We start from the raw sequence: 22,219 nt of genomic DNA, 5'->3' as shown, positions 1-22,219 counted from the left end.
CGCGCCCACTTCAGGAGATGCCCGTAACTGCCCTCGGGATTCTGAGTGTGAGAAGGGGCGGAACTCAGACCCTCATGCTGAGGGCGGACTGGCTCACTCCCTGGGGGTTGGGGTCCTGGCCAGGCACTACCACCCGTGGGGGGGCAGGGACTGAGCCCTAGGGCATCCCTTCCCGCAGGTATGAGGTGATGCAGTTCTGCTGGCTTCAGCCTGAGCAGCGGCCGACGGCCGAGGAGGTGCACCTGCTGCTGTCCTACCTGTGTGCCAAGGGTGCCACCGAGGCAGAGGAGGAGTTTGAGCGGCGCTGGCGCTCACTGCGGCCTGTGGGGGGCGGCGCGGGCCCCGGGCTGGGGGCGGCAGGCCTGGCACTGGGGGGCATGGGCGAGCTTGCGGCCACCTCATCCTTCCCACTGCTGGAGCAGTTTGCTGGCGACAGCTTCCACACGGATGGTGACGACGTGCTGACGGTGACTGAGACGAGCCGTGGCCTCAACTTCGAGTACAAGTGGGAAGCCGGCCGCGGCTCCGATGCCTTCCCGCCACCTGAGGGCGCACTGAGCCCGGGCCGAGACGCGCGTCTGCAGGAGCTCTGCGTCCCTGACGGTGCTCCCCCAGGCGTGGTGCCGGTGCTCAGCGCTCACAGCCCCTCGGTGGGCAGCGAGTACTTCATCCGCCTGGAAGACCCCGCGCCTGCCGCAGGCCACGACCCCGACTGTGCCGGCTGTGCCCCCAGCACCCTCGCTGCCACCCTGCGCCCCGACGGCAGTGACCATGATGACGACTCTGACGGCAGCACGGCCGCCTCGCTGGTCATGGAGCCACTGCTGGGCCACGCGCCGCCCGCTGATGGCCCCTGGGGCCACTGCGACTACCACCTATGCAGGAGCCATGCCCGTGACCTGCCTTGCACCTCACGCTCACCCTCCCCGGAGACCCCGATGCTGGCGGAGCCCAGAGCAGAGGATATTGACTGGGGCGTGGGGGCATTCTGCCCGCCCTTCTTTGAGGACCCGCTGGGCACATCCCCCTCCGCAAGCTCCAGGGCCCAACCATCCCCAGGTGGGGAAGAGCTGGGAGAGGCTGGGATGCCCAGGGCTGCCCAGCACAGACACTGGAGCTCCAATGTATCTGCAAACAACAACAGCAGCAACCGAGCACCAGAATTCTGGGTCCCGGGCCTCTCAGGTTACACGGACTGCTGCCCTGGTGTGAAGCAGGCCCTACAGACCGTCCCTGAGCTGGGCCATCCTCTGATCCCAGAGGACCTCAGAGAGCCTCTCCTTGGGCCAAAGGGGGCCTCCTCTGGTAAGGAGATGGGCCGCTGCCTTGGCCTCCCCCATCTGTATCCTGCTGAGGGCCTGATACCTGCCCCGTGCCTGGTCACATCCCCGTGGACAGAGGCAGCCAGAAGTGGTGGTGACAGCCCCCAGGCAGAGCCCAGGCTTGCAGAGGAGGCCGAGGGCTCTGCTGGACTCCAGCTGCCCCTTCCCTCCATCCCATCCCCATCCCAAGAGGGAGCCCTGCTTCCTGCCGAGGAGGCCAGCACCCCGCCCACCCTGCCTGCTTCACCCACGCCCACTGGCAGCCCACAGCCTGCCACTGAGCCAGTCCAGGCCCTGGACAGCGACAGTGGCAGCAGCTCCCCTGAGCTGGAGGCACCAGGCAGTGAAGACGAAGACACGACTGAGGCCACTTCTGGTGTCTTCACTGACTTGTCCAGTGACGGCCCGCAGGCTGAGAAACCAGATGTGACACCAGCCTTCCGCTCCCTACAGAAGCAGGTGGGGACCCCCGACTCCTTGGACTCCCTGGACATCCCATCCTCAGCCAGTGATGGCGGCTCTGAGGTCTTCAGCCCATTAGCTGTTGGCACCCCTGGCGGGCAGCCCCGAGCCCTGGACAGCGGCTATGACACAGAGAACTATGAGTCCCCTGAGTTTGTACTCAAGGAGGCCCATGAGCCCTGTGAGCCTGAGGCCTTGGAGGAGCTGGCCTCAGAGGGTGAGAGCCCCGGGCCAGAGACTCGTCTCTCCGCCTCCCTGGGTGGCCTCAGCGAGAAGAATCCCTACCGCGACTCTGCCTACTTCTCAGACCTGGACACGGAGCCAGACCCCCCCTTGGGCCCCAAGGAGAAGCAAGGAGGTGTCCCAGTCCCCGGGCCAGAGCCCGATCTGGAGAGCCTGAAGAGCCCCAGGCTGCCGTCTGCACTGCCCTCCCCTGAGCTGGGGATGCTTGGGGAGGCGCAGGGCTCTGGCCCCAGGGAGGTGCCGCCACTGCCACTGCTTGAGGACTCTTCCCCAGAGCCAAGCGCCTGCCCCAGGGGCCCCAGGCTGGAGCCTCCCTGGCCCCAAGACCCAGCCCAGGTGCCACCCATGCCCAGCCCCGGGCACGCTAAGATTTTCCTGCTGACTCCGGTCCGGCCCAGCTCAGAAGGCCACCGCCCCGAGCTCCAGGAGACCCTGGGACTGCTGTCAGGATCGGGCCTGCAGGAACGGACAGGGGGTCCAGGTGCCCCCAGAACCCCACTCTGCCTGGCCCTGCCGGCAGTCCCCGCGGCTCCAGAGGGGCGGCCGGAGGAGGAAGAGGACGACAGCGAAGACAGTGACGAGTCGGACGAGGAGCTCCGCTGCTACAGCATCCAGGAGCCGAGCGAGGAGAGCGAGGAGGAGGCGCCGCCTGTGCCAGTGGTGGTGGCGGAGAGCCAGAGTGCGCGCAACCTGCGCAGCCTGCTTAAGATGCCCAGCCTGCTGTCGGAGGCCTTCTGCGAGGACCTGGAGCGCAAGAAGAAAGCCGTGTCCTTCTTCGACGACGTCACCGTCTACCTCTTCGACCAGGTGGGCAGCCGCCCTGGGTGGGCTCTGCGTGGCGGAGTGGGGGTCTGCGGCGGGACGGGAAGCCATGGGAGACTCGTGCTGTTCTGATCCTCCAGGAAAGCCCCACCCGGGAGCTCGGGGAGCCCTTCCCTGGCGCCAAGGAGTCGTCCCCCACGTTCCCGGTGGGCAGCCCGGGCTCCCCCAGCACCCCCGGCCGGCCTCGGCGGGCTGACCGCTCCCCCGACGGCCCCGCGGCCGAAGAGGGTGAGCTGGAGGCGGGGTGACGCGGCGGCGAGGGTGGGGCAACGGGGGTGGGTGGGGCCCTCATGGAGGCGGGGCAACATGGCGGGGTGGGGGTGGGCCTGTGACTTAGCTGGTGGGCGGGGCCTGGACGTGACTTCTTGCTCCGGGCGGGGTCTCCCCCATCTGGTCCACAACTGACGGCGGGCACCTCGCAGGCGGAGGGTTCGAGTGGGACGATGGCCTCCCGCCGACGCCGGCCCAGGAGCCTGCCCCGTGCGTCCCCGCTGCGCCCGCCAAGCCCAGCCCCTTCTCTCGCTTCACTGTCTCACCAGCGCCTGCGTCCCGCTTCTCCATCACACACGTCACCGACTCGGACTCCGGGTCCGTGGGAGGTGAGGCTGCGGTGGGGCTGGCGGGAGGGGATACTGAGTCAGGACAGTGGTGAGGGTGGCTGGGAAGGGCACCTGCTGGGCGCGAGGCCCTATGCTCGTTATTTCGTGTTTTCTGGACAAGCTCAGTTTTCAGATGGGGGAACTGAGGCTCAGAGAGGTCAGGTCACGCCAGGCCTGTTTGTTGTGGCCACCTTGGCACGTTTCCTCACCGCCCTGAGGAGATGCAGTGCCCCAGACAAAGCTGGCTCAGCACTCTCGGGATGTAGGTTGGATGTCCACTCCCTGCCCCACCCCCACCCCCACCCCCCGCACCGCCCCGCTCTTTTCTCCCTCCTCCCAAGGCACCAGGCTGGACACTGAGTGCCCCCCACCCTGCTCTCTGACCTGCAGCAGCCTCTCCTGCCAGAACCTTCCCAGCCCCTGCTGGTCTGCCTCATCCACCAGCCCCCCCATCTCAGATCTAATGGCTTGTCCAGAGATGGTGGTGGTGGCTCAGGTGCCCACGTGGGGCCCTACTCAGGGGCCTTAGCTCACTCCTCCCTCCAAGCTCTACTCCTGTCAACCTCAGACCAGGTGGGCTCATACCTGCCCAGTTGCCACCACCCCATTCTACTAGGCTTCCCTGAAAGCTCACCTCCACTAAGATGCCCCTACTTATCTTGTCCCCCTGGCAGACCCAGCCCCTCCCTTGTGGCCCTTGGCATGTGGCTGCAGCCTCTAGGGAAGGATGTGCTTGGTCTGTTTGTGTCACACAGTGTGCCCTTAATGGATATCTGAACAAGCAAGCAGGTCACCAGGAGGCGAGTGTGTGACCCTGGCCAGCCCAGTCCTGCTTGGGTCTCAGTTTTCCCACCTGTAAAAAGAGGACTCAGAGGGCTGACGTTGAGCTTTGTTGGGTTGGGCCCGATCCCTGGTGATGTGGCGGGAAGGATAATCGTCTGGCTCCTACCTAGATAGGCAGGCAGGCAGGCCTGCTGCAGCCCCAGCTGCTCAGTGGCCCGTAAGCCAGGGATTGAGGCCAGGTGAAAGCCCTGGGCGAGGGGACTCTGGCTGTCCTTGGAGGGGAGGGTGCTCTCAGGAGTCCCTGTGGCCCCAGTGTCTCCCTAAACATGTTTGCCAGGTCCTACAGCAGGTGCTGGGGGCAGCTGTAAAGAGGCCTGAGCCCCAGGCAGCCCCTGCTTGGATCCCCTGCCGGTTCTCTCCCCGGCAGCAGCGAGGATGGTGACCAAGAGTGGTGGGGACTTTCATCTTGGCAGTGGTCAGCAGCAGCTTCCAAGCGCTTCGGTGCCCCATGCAGCACCCTGGAGGAGCAGGGCAGGCGCTGGACATAAGAGCATCTGTGCACACCAGCCCTGTGCTGCCCTGGGGGCAGGATTTGTCCTGGACACTTGGGTTTGCTGCTAGGCCCTAGGGATGCCCTACAGCCGCCCCTCACCCTGAAGCTGCCCCCTCCCCCCCGGCCCCCTGCTGTCAAGACTCTGAGGCCAGGGGCCCTCGCACGCCCTGCCTACAGGTTCCTGTGGTGTATTACAGGCTGCTGTGTCCTCACCCCAGGTGAGAGGGCAGGTACAGGCCTGCTAGGACGGCCTCTCCCTGCCCCCTTTGCCCCTTCTGCCGGTTCAGGGTTTGCTCAGTGCAAGAAGAGGACACCGGGCTCGTGTGTCCCTGCTCCAAGTCTGTGGCTGTTTCCCCTTCACTGAATCAGTTAGACCGTAAGCTCTCCCTTCCCACAGGGTATGGGCCGGCTCCTGCCTGGGTCCCACTGGAGCCCTGCGAGGGGACTGAGGTGGGCAGCCCGAAAGATGGGGGGCTTTCAGGTCGCAGTCCTGCTGCTTCAGCCCCTGTCTAGAGGTGTCTGTGGCTCCCCTCTGCAAGGTAGGGCCCAGCCCGGCCCAGCTGCCAAAGGAAAGTGGCGGCTGCCCCCCACGGTCAGTGTCAGGGGGTTCCTACTGCAGGGATGGAGACAGTGGGAAGGGGTGGAGCTGGGAGGGAGGGTGGGGCAGGGCAGCACAGGGGGTATTTTTGTAACGCTGTTGTCAGAACAGATGGAAGAGGGATGCTTTTAAGTTATTGTTGCCAAAGAGACATAAAATTTATTGTTGCTTTTGGGGTGGGCGTGTGGGTGGGGACTTGTTTTGAATTTGTTTTTTGTTTATTTGAGGCTTATGATGCTGGTACAATGATCGTCTTGTTCCTTTCTTGTCTGTTTTTTAAGAGAAATCAAAACTAAGGAAAAAAGCCTTCATGCTAAGCGTGTTTTCTTTTGGAGTCTGCAGATAAAGCCTTGGGCAGGAGGGGGCATGGGCTGTGCTGGGGTGGGGTCCCTATAGTCCCTTCTGACCACTGGGGGATGCAGGAGGGAGACCACCCCTTCCTCTAGCTGTCCTTGGCACACCTTGGTGGAGGGACACAGTGACCTTGGGCCCCTAGGGTGCCCAGGTTGGGGTGTCTTCCCAGAACAGGGCCAGCGGACTGACGCCTGCAGCCCTCACTTCCTGCCTGGAAGCTGGCCCTACCTAGGTAAGGGTGAGAGGGAACCTCTCCGGGAAGCTCTTCCTCCTGCCTCTCCAGGGGTGGCCCCTGTCCCTCAGCACGGGGAGGCCGGGGCTTCTGTGCCCCTCCACCGCAAACATCTGCCCTGGGACCCTGCCTCGCCTCACCTGGCCCGCCTCCAGCTTCTGCAAGGTGAGAGCCTCTGGGGCCCCACCCCCTGTGCTTCGTGCTCTGGGCTGCGCGCAGAGCCCCTCCTGGGAGGCTCTGGGAGGAGCAAGCGAACGCTGCCCGGAACTGAACGTCTCCTGAGGTAAGGACTGCTGCCGCCAACGTGGTTATTAGCACGGCTGTATTTCAGCCTTAAATGCCAAACAGCATGGATCCGATAGCTTCTAAAATCTTATATTTCAGCTGAAATATGGAAACAGCCAGAGCATTGAGGGGGCCCACCCAGGAATCCTGGGGTAGGCCCCCCTCAATGGCACACAGCTTGGGGAGCCAGGCCACAGCACCGACCACCCTGGGGACAGGGAGGAGAGCTGGGGGCCCTGCAGCCAGTTCTGGATGGGAGTTAGGGTGTGGGCAGGGAGAAACTGGGACAGAGAGGCCCCCAAAACTGCCAGTGGCAGGGGGGAGACCCAGCAAAGCCCCAATCAGGGGTCTGCCAGGAAGTTGTGCTCATACTAAATCCAAGGAAGGGAGGCCGGCCCTCGCTCTCCCCTTCCCCTCCCCTCCCCTCCCTCCCCTTGCCCCTGCATTGCTGCTGCAGGCACTTACTACAGGTGGGCGGCCTCATTACTGACCAGACAGGGGCTCCCCTTACAGCTACAAGCTGATGCGGTGGCCCTCCCTGCACCTTGGGGGCTCCCTGGCCCACACGACAGATGGGCCTGATTCAAAAGGTTGGCCGCCCAGCCCAGGCAGCAGGTCCCTGCTCCCCTCACTCTCCTTGGCCACGGCCATGCCACCTCCTGACCCTGTAGGAACAGCCGGGGTCCAGCCCAGGCCAGATTGAGGTGGGGGCAGAAGGGCTTGGAAGGAGACAATTCTCTAAATGGGGAGCAAGCAGACTGTAACAGAACAGGTTACAGGTCAGGGTGTGGGAGGAGGAGCCCACAGGCAGTGGGTGCAGATGTGGCCGTCAGCTGAGGAGTGGGGCAGACCTGTCATTGGTCACCGTCGGCTTCAGCTGGACGCTGGCGAAGGGATTCCTGAGAAGAGGAGAGAGGAGTGGTTTGAGTGGTTTTTGGGAGGGGTGCTGAGTGCCGCCCTGTGGCTACAGACGGCACCCACCTGGACCCCGATGGCCCAGCCTCTGAGCTCAGGGCCCGGGGGTGGCAGAGGCCACGGGGGAGAGCCAGAAAGGGGCGCTGTCCGCAAGGCCAGCTGAGCCCCAGCGCGCCACCCTCTGCTCACCCCCCCCCCCAGGTGCCCCACCTCAAACCGTCAACCCTCCCACAGGCAGGGTGGGTGGGCATGGGGGGGCCCCGCCACATCAGCCCTGGTCCTTTCTCTGCAACCTGAGGCAGCCCCACATGAGCCGCACCCGAGCTCGGTGCGCCGCCCCCCAAGGCCAAGCGCCCCCGCCACCTGCCCGGGAGCAGCAGCTGAGCCCATCTGCAAGGACACAGCTGTTGACACATAGAGCCACAGCTCAGCAGAGCGCACAAGCCCAGCCCATGCATCCTGGGGGCCCAGAGAGTGGCCCGTCCCATGCCGACATGACAGACACGAGGCGCAGGCACCCCAGCGACAACGGGGCTGGTAGGAGTGGACGCCCGCAGCCCCTGCGGAGGGGCTGACCGCCTCCTCAGAGAGGAGCCGTGCCTGCCCCTGCGTGCCGAGGCTGCGGCTGACAGACAGACAGACGCACCAGACAAGGGGCTGAGATGGAAGATGAGTGCAGGGTGGGGCTGGCACCTGGCCTCGTGCTCACGGAGGCCTCTCCTCCTCGGCGGGCTCCGAGGACCTGCCCAGGTGGAGACGGCACAGGAGAGCAGGCCAGGGGACGTCAGGCAGTCCCAAGGGTGACAGCACGGATGGCACGTGCGACACGGAGGGCTCGGCCTGAACGGGAGCCGTTACCTGGGGCGGGAGTGGCCTCTGACATGGCTGGGCGTCCACAGGAGCTGGGTGGGCGCTCTGTCCAGGTGCCCAGGAAGATAGAACGTGGGGTGGGCAACCCTGTGTTTGCCTGAGGACCTGGCATTTTCTAAAACACTGAGGCACTTTGAACAACTGAGTCCAAAGGATGAACTAGAGAGGAGACTGATCTGCATCTCCAAGATGCTGCCTGACAGTTGGCAGCACCCGCAGCCGTTCCACCCCTGCCTCGGAACATCTGCACCTGATGAAAGGCCCTTCCAGCTGGCGGGGCCTCACTCTCCCTCATTCAGGTCCTCTCTGGCCTCCCAGGCTTGGGTCTGAGCAGATGTGCTTCAGCCCCACTGGCCCCAGGCAGGGGCAGCCTGGAGGTTCTGAAACCGAGGTTCTGCTGTGACCAGCGTCATCTGCCCTGGGACGGAGGATGCAGGGCAGCCACGGGGGCAGCCGCCTTGACTGGACTCTTGTCCTAGAGGAGGGCTCCATGCCCTTGGCGGTCTGCAGCCAGGGTCATGGCGGGGGGTCTTGTGGGGCTGGAAACGGGGCAGGTTTGTCCATCCAGAGTCGGGGACCCAGCAGGGGAAGGGACCCAGAGAAGGGAGGATGGCACCTGTGCTGACCAGAGCCAGGGGCAAAAGGGAGTTCCAGCCGGGTGTGTCCTGACGCACCTACATTCTCATCAGAAAGGGTCAGTGACCAGCCACGTGTAAATCAACGAAGTTACAACACACCCTCAAACCATATACAAAAATAAACTCAAAATGGCTTATAGACTTAAATATAAGACATGACACCATAAAACTCCTAGAAGAAAACATAGGCAAAACATTCTCTGACGTAAATCGTACCAGTGTTTTCTTAGGTCAGTCTCCCAAGGCAATAAAAACAAAAGCAAAAATAAACAAATGGGACCTAATCAAACTTACAAGCTTTTGCACAGCAAAGGAAACCGTAAACAAACAAAAAGACGGCCTACAGATTGGGAGAAAATATCTGCAAATGAAGCAACTGACAAGGACTTAATTTCCAAAATATACAAACAGCTCATACCTCTCAACAACAAAAAACCAAACAACCCAATCGAAAAATGGGCAGAAGACCTAACTAGACATTTGTCCAAAGAAGACATACAGATGGCCAACATGCATATGAAAAGATGCTCAACATTGCTAATTATTAGAGAAATGCAAATCAAGACTACAATGAGGTACCACCTCACACTGGTCAGAATGGCCATCATTAAGAAGTCTACAAATTACAAATGCTGGAGAGGGTGTGGAGAAAAGGGAACCTCCCTACACTGTTGGTGGGAGATTGGTGCAGGCACTATGGAAAACAGTCTGGAGGTTCCCCCCAAAACTAGAGTTGCCATGTGATCCAGATGAAACTAATTCAAAAAGATCCATGCACCCCTATGTTCACAGCAGCACTATTCACACTAGCCAAGACATGGAAACAACCTAAATGTCCACTGACAGATAAATGAATAAAGATGTGGTATATACACAATGGAATATTACTCAGCCATAAAAAAGAATGAAATAATGCCATTTGCAGCAACATGAATAGACCTAGAGATTCTCATACTAAGTGAAGAATGACTAATAGCACATGATATCACATATATAAAATCTAAAAAAATTATACAAATGAACTTATCTACAAAACAGACTCACAGACATAGACAACAGACTTGTGGTTGCCAAGGAGGAAGAGGGGTGGGGAGGGGTGGATTGGGAGTTTGGGATTAGCAAATGAAAACTATTATATATAGAATGGGTAAACAAGGTCCTACCGTATAGCACAGGAAATTACATTCAGTGTATCCTGTGATAAACCATAATGGAAAAGAATATAAAAAAGAATATATATGGGTATAACTGAATCACTTTGCTATATGGCAGAAATTAACACAACATTGTAAATCAACTATACTTCAATTAAAAAAAAAGGGTCAGTGGCAAACCCACACTACCACCTGAACCAGGAAGACCTCCCTGAAGAGGGTGTCTGGCCTCTGACCCACACCGTCCCCCAAAACAGTGTGACCATGGAAGAAGCATGTGCTGTCCACACTGCAGGTTCTGAGGAAGGAGGTGGCAGCTGTAATCACTCCAGACCTCTGGAGCGACTCCCTCCTGCAGCCCCAGCCAGAGACCCCTGGGTGGGACACTCCCACCCTTCAGCATCAGAGGAAGTGTGAGGCCCCCTCGGGTGCTCACTACCTTCTGGGGTGTTCTGTGAAAGAACAGGCTTAAGAGCTACCCCCGGGGAGGGCACCTGAGTGACCCCAGGTGAGGGACTTGGGTCAACACTGGGATGACGAAACATGACAAGATTTGGACCTGAGGCACTGCTGATCCTGCTGTCCTGCAGACGTCCGTCACTGCCCAGGGGTGGACGCCGGGGCCAATCAACAGACGACCACCCAGACACAGAACAAGCTCTTCTTGACCCAAATGGGAGACGCTGGAGTATGCGAGAGCCAGTGCTGTCAGGATGCCAGGGCCCCTCCCCAGGCAGGGCCACCAGGCACTCAGGTGCCCGACTGGTGGCTGGGCTCTGTCCCCCTCCTGAGCAGGGACACAGGGACTGCCGGTAGCTTTTATACGGAATGGATTTGTATCCTCTGGGGGGCAGGCCTGAAGTCCCGGGCATGGTGAAGGGAGGCATGAGCCAGGCCCCCCGCCAGGAATGGCTGTCCCCACCACCCAGTCCTCTGCAGACCCCCACAGCCTGACGAGGTGGGACCCCTGCAGCCAAGCAGCATTCGGGTCCAGGCTCATGAAACATTCGTCACTGAGGATTTGGTGGAATCACCTTCGGTTATCTTCTGAATCCACTTCTTGAATAAGAAAGGGGGTGGTTCTGAGAACAGCCCGGTCAGCACGAAGCGTGGCTTGTGTCCTGTGGTGACTCCGGGGCAGAGAAGGAGCGAAGAGCAGTCACAGCATAGATTTCAACTTCCTCCACGTTTTTCTCTTAAAACGTGGCACAACTTCAGAACGTCGGCCCTTCTGGACTTGAGTCGTTCTCCTCCCGGGCCCTCCTCCCAGGGCTGTGAGCTCTGGCAAAGTTGAGCAACGTCCCTCAACCAACCAGAGGTGGCTTATGACACCCCCGCACCTGGTAGGATCATCAGGACAGGCAGACCCTGCGGCCGCCGTGCTGTGAGCTCCCAGAGATGAGTGCACCCCCGCCCGCCGTGCCCCTGGTGCTCTGCCCTCCATCCAGGGGTGGGGTTCTAGGCAGAGGCCATACGAGCCTCCCTGAGCCTTCACCCCCTTCCAGTACCTCCAGTGGGTGAGATCAGCTGGGCTCCACCAGCTCAGAGGGACCACGAGGGCAGCAGAGGTGGGGGCGGGAGATGCAGGTGTCTCAAAGCATCTCGGAAGAAGAGGGATAGATGCAGGGGAGGAGAGTGGCCCAGGTCACCCACTGCTGAGCCAGGGTCAAAGTCATTTCTCCCATCCCCCAATTTCAGGAGCACTTGTCTCTAGAGTTTTCCAGGACTCACACTGCAACTCATCAAGAGAAAGGCAGGAAAAAACAAACAAACATATATATAGATAAAAAAACCCTGGCAGTCCAGTGGTTAGGGCTCTGCGCTTCCACTGCTGGGGGCCCGGGTTTGATCCCTGGTCAGGGAACTAAGATCCCACAAGCCACGCAGTGTGGCCTAAACAAGCAAACACACACACCAAAAAAAACCCCAAGAAAGGCAGTGAAGGAGGGAGAGGGAGAGTCCAGGACCTGCTGCCCACAGGGAGGGAGGATGGCATCTCCATGACACCCAAGGAGGTGAAGTGATGACCATCTTTGTAAAGGGCCCACGTGCCAGCTTCGCGCAGCAGACTTCTCAGTGACAGGGCTGGGGTGGGGCAGAGGGGCAGCAGTGCTGCCCAGACCCAGGCACAGGAGCCCAGAGCAGTGGGCTCCCCCTGCACGCCCCACCCCAGCTGTTGGCGCTTGCTTTCCAAGGGCACAGGGGAAGGGACCCTCACCAGTTGGGAGCTGGAGGAGGCCCCTGGGGCCTGCTCTGGAAGCCTGGAGTAGCCCCCTGGAGCCATGTCGGGGCAGACAGCAGCTGAGCCTGCGCAGAACGGGGCCACTGCATCTGCTCATCCCCTGCGGGGCAGATGCATGCTGCTGCTCCCGCGTGCCTGTGGCTCTCACCTGGGCACAGGCCATGGCACTATCCCCACACCCATCCTGGTCTCCCCAGCCCTCGAGGGGCTGCGATACTCACCAACCCAGGAGCCAGCCAGGCCGGGCTCAGACCCACGCTCAGGGACCGGTCTGAGGGGCACTCAGCCGAAGGAGCCCAAAGCCAGCCTCGCAGCTGATCACCAGGCTTCACCCCGATTATGGCCAAAGCACCCAGCAGAAGCAACAGGGAACCCAGACAGAGGGCCAGGACAGACCCGCAAGCTTCCAGAGGGAGGAAATCCGAGAGCCCAAGGAGAGGTCCAGGGAGGCAAAGACCCAGAGCCGAGGGCAGACGCAGGCTCAGCAGACCCTCGGACCCCACCGTAAGAAAACCAGGGCAACTTACTAACTCTAGTCAGGGGCCGCTCAAAATCTGGCCACTTCCACATCGGCACTGCAAGGAAACACAGGGCTCAGTTGGTGCACGTGGAGCAGGTGGGAGCGAGGTCTGAGGACTCCGAGGGGACATAAGCCGGATGGAGGATGGGGGGACGCCTGGCAGCTAGCATATGCTGCCAGGAGCATGTACCACCACCACAGGGCAGAGCTGGCTCTCCAGCCCGCGGGAGGGGTCTGCAGGGAGGCAGCTCCAAGGAGCAGCTCAAGCAGGGCGTCCCTGGATCAGGCCCACGTGGCTCTCCCCCAGGGTGCGGGCCTCCCCAGGCGCCCCCAGGGAGAGCAGTGTGGCCTGGCACACTCTGCACCTTGGTCACTCTGTCGGCGAGGAGGCCAGGCTTTGCACGTGGCCCGGACACACGCAGAGGGGCTGGAAGGAGGCGCCACACCCAACTCGATGCAATAAATAAAACTTTTATTCAAACAACTGCAGTACAGGGCACAATTCAGATTAAAAAAAAAAAAAAAAGACGAAAGGAAACAGGAAAAATATTTTCAGCACTTTACATCTTCATACAAGTTTTGCGGTTTTGTGTCTACATTCATCCATTGAGCATGGAATCCCCTGGATTTGAGATCTTTTAGCAAAATTAGAACACCAACATAGAAGGCTCTTTTTACAAAGGTCCATGTTCTGGCTTTGTTTTTTCCTTAATTATAAAACAGGGTCTGTCTGCGTCTTGAGCTGCTTCTCTCACAAATGCTACCAGCCATGTTCTAGTCCACGGGAGGGGGTGGGAGGGTTTTGCTAAATCACATCAAAAAAAGGAGCGTCCACAGCTTCACGGGGGCTCCCGTGGCGGGAAGGACGGAGCGGCTGCGCCCTCGCTCACTTCCCAGATTCAAGGCGTGAAGAGGCAATACCAGTAGCCAGCCACTCAGTCCAGCATGTCTGTTTCTGAAGTCACCAAGACACACAGAGAGACGAGAGCGTTTAGGGAGGACTGGGCAGGGACTGCCTGCTCCCCGACGGCAGGTGCAGGGGTGTAGCGCCCAGAGCCGCCCTCACTCCTTCACAGGCTGGTTAGAGAAATGATTTCCAGAACACGTGGGGTTGGGGGTGGTCTCTGGAAGTCTTTGGAATGTCCGAGTGCGGCCGGTCCCCCTCCCCGCCAGTGCACTGTGCGGTCACGGCGCCCCGAGGCTGGCGCCGTGCTCTGGTCTGTACATCGTCCAATGGCGTCCGGGACAAGGAAGCGGTCAGGAGCCCGGCCTGGCGGGCAGGCAGGGCTGGGGGCTGCGGCCTCCCTCACAGGAGCGGCCAGCTTCCTCAGGAGGCCCCCCGGCTCAGCCCGAGCCCTTCTCTGGATGCGGCCTGGAAGGATGCCCCCGGGGCCACAAGCCTTGTGGAGCCCCCAGCACCCTCCCTCTCCTGACACAGGTGCCAGCGTGTGCTGGGGGGTCAGATGCAGAGATAACAGTACGTACACCGGAGTCCATGCATATCTGTTTTTGTTTTTCAGGAAAAAAAAGTCCTTTTCCTGTTTTTTATCTTTTTGTTTTTTTGTTTTTTAAAGATTTTTCTTTTTCTTCAAACTTTTTAGACCTGGCTCACGGTGAGCCTTCAAAGAGGGACAGCGTGTCATGAATACGGCGGATGGGGAGTAGCGGCGAGGACACCCCGCCCGCGCTGCCCGGCGGCAGGTCCCAACACACGGGTGGGGGCGTGTAAACACAGGGAGCGGAGATGGGGCAGCACCATGGACCCTGGGGGATCACAGAGTCTGGGGTCACGAACCAAAAGGCGGGGGTGAGGGGGCAAGTGGGAAAGAGAAACAACCCAGGAAGAAACCAACGAGAGCCGAGGAGGAAACCGATGGAGACCAGACAGACCGGGGTGGGGGGGTGGGGAGACGGCGGAAGCTCTTCTGAGCAGCAGCTGCCCGGGGTCAGCGTCCTCACACTGTGGACACCAGCGTGCCACTGCCGCTGTGAAACAAAGCACAGGACAGCTGCCGGGCCGCACACCTCCCCCGCAGCTGCCCTCCCAGCCGCGCGACTGGCCACCGGCCCTGGGGGAGTGGTGACAGGAGACCCCCAGAGCCTGGACAAGGGCTGCGCCCGGGTCAGGGGTTCAGGAGGCTGCAGCCCTGAGCCATCTGCACCGGCCTGGGCTGGTTCCGGGGAGACGAGCCCAGGGGCGGGCCTCCCTCCTGGCCGAGGTCTGGACAAGCAGGTGTGCACGCCAGGAAAGAGCAGGGCCACAAAACCACCAGGTGAGGGGGTCATGCTGCGGCTGTGGGCAGCCCGAGGGCCCCACCAGGAAAGAATGGGAGCCCCAGTAGTGGCTGCAGTGGGTCCCTGACTCCGGCCTGGGCACAGGGCCAGGCCCGGCTTGCTCCAACCCACCCACCTGCCCGCAAGGGGAGCATGAAGGCAGCTCCAGGAGGGGCTGCTTCCCCCACTCGGCGTTATCTGGGGACCCTGGGCTACTGCCAGGGGACAGGGCATCCTGCACCGAGGGCCCTGCCCTACAGAGCGGACTGGGGGAAGGCACAACGCGGTGAGGGGCAGAGAACAGGCACCCTGGGCCCCGCTCACTGACTCAGAGTGGCGACATCACGGTCTCCAGCCAGGCCCCAACAGAGCAGGCCTGGGAGGGGAGACACCCAACTCCAGCCTCCGGTGGGACAGCTCCCCAAAACCCACAGCTCCCCAAGACGAGTCTCAAAACCCCTTACCTGCTCACGGCCCGTGCCCCGTAATCATCCAAACCCTGGGGAGGAAAGGAAGAAACAGGTCAGGCTGGGGTTCAGGGGGTGAGGCCAGATCTGCAGGGCAGGGTCCCCTCCTAACCCCAGGGTGTGCAGTGCTGCCTGCAGCTGAGGACATGAAGGGGCCCCTCCCCTCCTGAGCAGTGACCTCCCCAATTCACAGGGATGTCTCCTTATCTGGCCAGCGGCCGACGGTGAGCTCACGCTCCCGGGCACACACAAGACAGATCACCTGATGACGCCCTTCCACCCATGTTCCCTATGGCTCTTAGGCCCTGCAGGTCACATGGTAGGAACACCTGGCAAGTGAGGGCTTCCTGGGGAACCCAGAGGCTGAAACCACTGACGGTGGGGCATCGGGGAAGCCAGGCTGGCGGAGGCTGGCGTGGGGAGGGCGGCTGCACCGAAGGTCACCCGCACGCCTGCCTCATGCACGCCTGTGCCGGCCCCTGAGCGCCCCACACCCAGCTGCAGCTTCCTGGCCCTGAAGCAGCTGCCGCCCCAAAGCCATTGAGGGGTACTGGGGACACCCTCCTCAGCTCTCTAAGCATCAAAACCAAAACCAGCAACCAGGAAGCGAGAGCAACAAGCAGTGGTCAGACCTCTCCAGGCCAGGCCAGCCGAGGCCTGGGTGAGGCTGCAGAGGGACTGAAGCGTCTCACTGCTCCGCAGCCTGGCCCTGTGGCCCCCCGAGGCGCCACGCCTCTCCCAAGGTGGGATCAGCCTCTCCCTCCCTGCTGCTTGCCCTGGCCACTGGTCCCAACATCACCTTCTCTGAAAGGTTCCATCCAAGGGTCCGGCCACACCACCTCGGCCTTGCCCCTCTCACCACTTAAGCTGTCTCGAATCACGTGTTCACTCTGCCTGAGCCGTCAATTCCCTGAAGACGACTCCCTCCACCCTCGACACCTCACACAGCATATGCCAGCTGAGCCCTCCTCACAGGAAGGAGAGGTGGCCGAGGACAGGACAGGGACAGCTGGAAGGGAGAGTCGGCCACCACGCACCCAGAGCCCTTCCCTGCCTCACCCACTTCTGACATCACACTGTCAATATGGGAGCCCCAGCTGTTGGGTCAACTCTCTGGCTGCTCAAACCCTAGAGAAACCTGAGTTCTCTTCTCTTCTCTCCCCTCTGCCTGGGCCCCCCAACCCCCAAACCGAGGGAGGCCCTGCCCTAGAGAGCGGCACCGGAACAGAGCTGCTGGCCCCCGCCTACCACGCAGCCACAGCAGATGAACGTCCTGGAAGCCTGGGCCCCCTCCACCCCACGACCTTCCCCAGCAGAGCTGTGCGGCACCGTCCACACTCACACCCCAGCCCCGCCTTGACCTCAAGACCACCAGGCACACGGGGGATCCATCAGGGGATCCACCGGGGACCCAAGCCTCAGTCTTCTGCCTCTGGTCGCCTGGTACCAGATGGCCTGACCTCGCGTGCCCGGCCCTGCCTCCTAAGGGCCCCAGAAACACACTAACTAGAAGGTTCCGGCCACGTCTCAGGCCCTGAGTGGCAGGCACTCGTCTGCACTCGGACCCATGATGGCAGGAGCCCCACGGCTCTCAGGGAAGGGGCTCCTCCCGAGAGGCAGCGTCCAGTGCAGTCTCAAGGCCGGCAGCACCTGAGCCCGAGGGAAGGGCAGGCAGAGGGGCCGCCGTGCCTTCTCTAGAGCCCTGGGACTATAGAGGACGTCTGGCTGTGCCCCGAGGTGGCCACAGCAGGGGTGCAGATGCCAGGCCCAGACCCCCGAGCCCACGGCCTTCCAGTGGAGGTGCCAACACAGGACTGCAGCCGAGCCCGCCCATCAACGGCCCCTGCCAAGGCCCCCAGCTCACCTGGGAGAAGGCAGGCATGGCCACGCTGTAGGGCCTCTGCTTGAAAGGGCCGGCCGTCTGGGCAGGGAAGGCCCGGGACGATGTGCCGTAGTCGGGGGGCGGGAGCGCCAGGTCTTCCTTGTCCAGGAGGTTGCCCGTGCTGCTGCTCTTCCCCTGCTGCAGGCTGTGGGGACGTGGCGCAGGGCCGTCAGCTCGGGCCCCCCACCTCGCCGGGCCCCGCAAGGGAGGCGGAACGAGAGGCTGCTCTCTGGGGCCTGGGGTGCAGCCACGCCGCCCCGGTGGGCCAGCCCCCTCCTAGGAGCGGGGTGTGAAGCGTGCAGGCGGGAGGGGAGCCGAGCCCTACGGCAGCCGCTCAGCCCCTTGCTGGCTCCGGCAGCGAGTCTCCTGCTTTCCCGAGGGCCAGAGGGACCTGGGGGGCTCACGGGGCCCCCACCCCGCCCCCCACAGCTGGCAGCGACCCCCGGGGCTCTCAGACGCCGCCCTCAGAGCACCTCCGCACCCCTGCACCCTAGGGCCTCAAAGGCGCAGCCCCTTCCCAGAGCTATGGGCCACCTGCCCCTGTCGGCATGCTCACCTCATGTGCAATCTGTCACCGCCGTCGCCGTCCAGGACCCGGGTATAGGAGAAGGGAAACCAGCCCCGCCTGGAAGAGCAGACCCTGTCAGAGTGTGCCAGGGCCTCTGCGTTCCGGCGCCAAGTCCCACCCATTCCCCGGCCTGGCTGCACCTGAGGGAACACGTGTGCGTGCTCCAGGGAGACCAAGAGACCGCAGCACCCACGCGGGGCATGCATCCAGCTCGGAACTGCCCTGCTCCGGACGGGAGCCAGGCTGGGGGTGAGGGAAGGTGCCAGGACCCAAGCAGGGCTCTTATTTCTTCAACAAACAGGGCTGGTTTCCTGCCACGTGGCCCAGCTGGGCGGAGCCCCAACTGGCCACACAGAACCACGGCACCAACGTGAGAGGCTGCCTGGGGGAGGCAGGTGTGGTGTTGGGGATGCGGGTGCCCTGCCGGTGCCCCCGCTCCTCAGAGCTGCCCCTCAAGAGTGGCGGCTGCCAGTGGGCCAGAGCCAGGCTCCGCGCAGCATCTTCCTCCCGGCTAAGGCAGGCTGCTTCTGCCCCGGGGCAGGGGTCTCTCACCCGGCGGACAGACGCATGCAGACAATGGTGGTGGCGGTGGAGTGGGGTGTGAAGCGTGCAGGTGGGACGGGACAGCCCCTGACCTGGGCGGGCCCTGGCTGAACAAGAGCCAGGCGTTGGCACAGCCTCTTGCCAACAGGCGTTCAATTAAGCCGTGACGGCGCGGCCCATCCGGCTCAAGGCCACTTCTAGAACCCCAGCGCGAGGGCTGCTCACATGCACGGAAAGGTTTTGGGGTGGAAGGCTGGCCTCTGCTGACTGGGAGGGCACACGTGGGATGATGGGCTAGGTCAGGGGATGTGGAAGTGAGGGACGGTGGGGGGCCCTCGGCTACATCTGTCCCTCCCAACAGAAGCGTGGGACCTGGACCATCAGTTCAAAGGAGGACCCAGAGCCCAGAGTCAGGACGTCTGAGGACCAGGTCATGAGGCCGACGTTCCCACTGCCCACACAGGACTCACATCTTGGTCTTCTCGCTCTCGCCGTAGTGCCAACCGTCACGGGCCTCAGGCACCAGCAGGGTGATGAAGTCGCCCTCCTTGAAGCTCAGTAGGGTGCTGTTGTCCCCAGCCGCGTGGGAGAAAATGGCCTTCACCCGCATGCGGCCATTGCGCTCCAGACCAGCTGCCATGGAGCTCGAGCGGGGCAGGGTCTTGTTCTCGGCTGCCGGGACGACAGGGCAGGTGTGAGGGGGATCTCTGCCCCGAGCGGGTAAGGGCACGGTCACCCTCCCGTCAGCTCAGCTGCCCAATGGTGAGCGGCTAGGAGGCCCCCGGTGGGCCTGGAGGTGGACTGTCCATCCTGATGGATGACTACCAGGCCTCCAGGGCTGCGTGGCTCACGCTGCGGAAGGGCCTGGGAGCTGGGGTGCGTGTGGATTCAGCCTCTGACCTGCCACTCATCAGCAGGGGCAATTCTCTGGGCCTGAGCCTCAGCTTTCCCATCTGCTAATCAGGAGACCCTCACGGGCCGAGGCCACCGGTGGGGCTGCAGGAGGGAGAGTGCCGACCACGGCAGACGCGGGAGGGCGGGAACCTGTGCCACGGTCAGCAAAGCCCTCCCCAGCGTCATCCACCTGCTCCTGTCACCAGCTGAGCTGCTGGCGTCCCCACACTGCCCCGCCCTATCATGTTCACTTAATGGGGGAGCCTGGCCAAGCCCAAGGGTCCAGGAAGGCAATCTCAAAGGGGCCCCCGGGGTGCTGCACACAGGCGTGCACACTTGCGAGCCTCTGGACCTCCCCAGCCTCCCCTCAGGTGTGATGTTACTACTACGGGCAGGGCCGGGGCCCCAGCGGAGCTCTTACTGGTGGCGTAGCTGTTCTTGGGGGCCACGCTCTTGCGCACAGGAAGTGTGTTGGAGTAGGAGTCACTCAGCTTGCTCTGAGACTGCGGAGGAGATGTGGACTTGGGCTGGGCGGCCTTGCGGTCAGCCCAGGGGTTGTAGTCCTCGTTGTCGGGGCCTGAGACACCATTCATGACCGGCGTGTTCTCCTGGGCAGACAACCGCTGTCGGGAAGAGGCGGCATGGGGGCGGTGTGGCAGGAGGGCCCGGCCTGGGTGAGGCCAATGTGGAGAACCCCTTGCCCCCAGCAGGGGCGCACCCCAGCTGCTACGGGATGCCAACCGTTGGTGCCAAGGGGGGCCATCCCCCCACACCCCCATAAAGCTTTCCAGAGCAAGGACTTACCCCCACAAACGGGGCCAGCTCAGGGGGCACCGGCAGGGGCTTGGCCCCCGGAATGGGGTCTGAGATGACCAGGTTGGACTTGGAGGCCGACAGGCCGCTGGGGAGTATAGACCCATTGCTGCTGGCCATCTGCTGCATCAGCTGCACGGCGCGGTCTGGGATCTTGTTGGGGTCGGCACAGGCCTGCTGCCACAGCGGCAGCTTCTGTGCCAGCAGCTCCTTGCCCTGAAGCGGAGAAAGCCAAACAGGGTGGCAATGAGGGCCGGCCGCAGGCTCCTGTAGCCTGCCCGCAGGGCTGGGGGAGCCCAGGGCCTGCTGCCGACCTCACTGATGCAGCCCCCTGGCTCCCGCCTGGCACCCCGGGAGGGGCACACCTGGCTAGGGCTGCTCTTCACCAGGTGGGGTACCTTACAGCCAGATGAGCCACCTGTAAGTCCCTGACCCCCGACCTAGGAAAGGGGCTGAGAAGATGCAGTGAGCTGTGCAGTCGAGGGACCCTCAGGAATGAGAGCAAACCAAGGCCTGATCAGGGCGGGCCTCCCCAGGGGCCCGAGGGAGCTGAAATAGACAGGTGCTCAAGTGGTCAGCCACGGAACAGAAAGGCCCTTTGTGGGCAAACCATGAGATACTAGGAAGAGCGCCGCTCGGGCAGACTTGAGGGCCAGGAAACCTCGCAGGGACAGAGGAGACCGTGGGGAAGGGACAGAGCTGCCCAAAGCCCAGCTACGATCAGGGCACCACCCAGGGGCCCACAAGCCCAGCTGTCCCTCCAGTGTGCACCAGGGCCTGCCCAGGACACAGCTAACCAGAAGAGCACAGGGCCTGACAAAGGATGAGGAAGCCACAGGCCTGACCGGGGCCCCAGGATGGGGGTGCAGCCAGAGTGAGACACCAGCCTGAGGTTCCCTGCAGCCCATTCAGGGGCCCTGTGTCCACGACACGGACACACTCAGGGCCTGGGGTGCAGCTGTGCCCTCCCCCTCTCCTGGCCCTCTGACCAAAGTGGGCTACCCTACCTGCAACAGGTGACACAACCCATGATCCACTGCAGACCCCAGACCCCCCCTGGGTGGAGCTGCCCGCCAGCTTGGGGCAGTCACGGTCTCCAGGACCTCAGAAGGGTCTGTCCAGCCCTCACTGTCTCTCCTCACTTATCTTCCCACTTTGTTTCCCCCCCTATTTTTTGGCAGTGCTGCGCAGCATGAGGGATCTTAGTTCCCTGACCGGGGATCGAACCTGCACCCCCTGCAATGGAAGCGCCATGTCTTAACCACTGGACCGCCAGGGAAGTCTCTCTTCCCACTTCTTTTGACCTGTGTCTGGGGCAGGGAGGTGGCGCCCACTTGGGGAAACTGGAGGTTGCTGGACAAACAGCCCTTTGGAGCAGGCTGTGGCCCCTTCTACCACCTGTTGCTTTAAACCAGGGGCCAACAAACAACCACCCGAGGGCTGGCTGCTCGTCTGTGAACAAGGTTTGACTGGAACACAGCCACGTCCGTTGGTTTACCCATCTGTGGCCACTTCTCTGTGCAATAGCCAAAACGAGATATTTACTAACTGGCTCCTGGTTGAGAGAAATAGCTGATGGGTCTGGGCTGGTGGTGAGAAAGCAGGTCAGCAGGGACCCTGTACTAACAGGGACAACCCAGGACCAGGGCGCCGCAGCCCAGGGCTCCCACCCTGATGAGAGGAGGGGCCTGCAGGCCCCTCCCACGCTGTCAGGCCTGAACCCAGGCACAGGGAAATGCCGGGCGCCTGCTGCTGGGAATAGGCTGGGGTGGTGCTGCCTTCGTGCCCCGGTGCCCCAGCCCGGGGGCTTGTGCCTCTTTGAAACCTACCAGCGGGCTGGCGTCCAGCTCCCTGGAAAGTTAGCTGTCGTGTCTCGCATACACATGATCAGGCCCCCCAGGAGACGGAGATGGTGGCATCCTGGAAAAGGACTGCTTTCCTGCCCTTCCTGCACGTATGGGCCTGCGCTCTCCCTGACCAGTCACGGGGCCCAGCCGCCAGAGGGCGCATATGCCTGCCACAGTATTGCCTGGGGCCGCGTGGGTGCTGCGGAGGCCCTGCTGGAGAACTGCAGCAAGTACCGCCCTGCTGCCAGTGAGCCCTCGGGGCACAGGGCCTGCCGGCAAAGCCGCACTTGGTGGGGTGGCCCGACCCCCAACCCTGCAAAGGACGTAAGTCCTGTCACC

At 62.2% G+C, this 22,219-nt stretch overlaps 2 protein-coding genes across 2 annotated transcripts in view; one reads left to right on the top strand and one right to left on the bottom strand.

Moving 5' to 3' along the window:
- The window catches only part of AATK (apoptosis associated tyrosine kinase), a gene marked incomplete at both ends in the record, with an annotated part of 38,013 nt that extends 33,404 nt beyond the window's left edge, over nucleotides 1–4,609 (top strand). The window contains 4 exons of the mRNA XM_082861812.1: nucleotides 179–2,834; nucleotides 2,930–3,077; nucleotides 3,272–3,448; nucleotides 4,569–4,609. Coding sequence (XP_082717938.1) covers nucleotides 179–2,834; nucleotides 2,930–3,077; nucleotides 3,272–3,448; nucleotides 4,569–4,609 — 3,022 coding nt within the window. The remainder of the gene's footprint in view (nucleotides 1–178; nucleotides 2,835–2,929; nucleotides 3,078–3,271; nucleotides 3,449–4,568) is intronic.
- Nucleotides 4,610–6,731: 2,122 nt separating this feature from the next.
- The window catches only part of BAIAP2 (BAR/IMD domain containing adaptor protein 2), a 70,249-nt gene continuing 54,761 nt past the window's right edge, over nucleotides 6,732–22,219 (bottom strand). The window contains exons 8-14 of the mRNA XM_082861745.1: nucleotides 20,025–20,249; nucleotides 19,642–19,843; nucleotides 18,797–18,998; nucleotides 17,772–17,840; nucleotides 17,198–17,360; nucleotides 15,331–15,365; nucleotides 6,732–7,152 (exon numbers count right to left, since the gene is read on the bottom strand). Coding sequence (XP_082717871.1) covers nucleotides 7,083–7,152; nucleotides 15,331–15,365; nucleotides 17,198–17,360; nucleotides 17,772–17,840; nucleotides 18,797–18,998; nucleotides 19,642–19,843; nucleotides 20,025–20,249 — 966 coding nt within the window. The 3' untranslated portion in view covers nucleotides 6,732–7,082. The remainder of the gene's footprint in view (nucleotides 7,153–15,330; nucleotides 15,366–17,197; nucleotides 17,361–17,771; nucleotides 17,841–18,796; nucleotides 18,999–19,641; nucleotides 19,844–20,024; nucleotides 20,250–22,219) is intronic.

The sequence above is a fragment of the Leucopleurus acutus genome, assembly GCF_964270905.1.
Source record: "Leucopleurus acutus genome assembly, chromosome: 19".
Taxonomy (NCBI): Eukaryota; Metazoa; Chordata; class Mammalia; order Artiodactyla; family Delphinidae; genus Leucopleurus; species Leucopleurus acutus.
The sequence above is the reverse complement of the archived record's forward strand: the minus strand, read 5'-3'. Positions and strand labels throughout refer to the sequence as shown.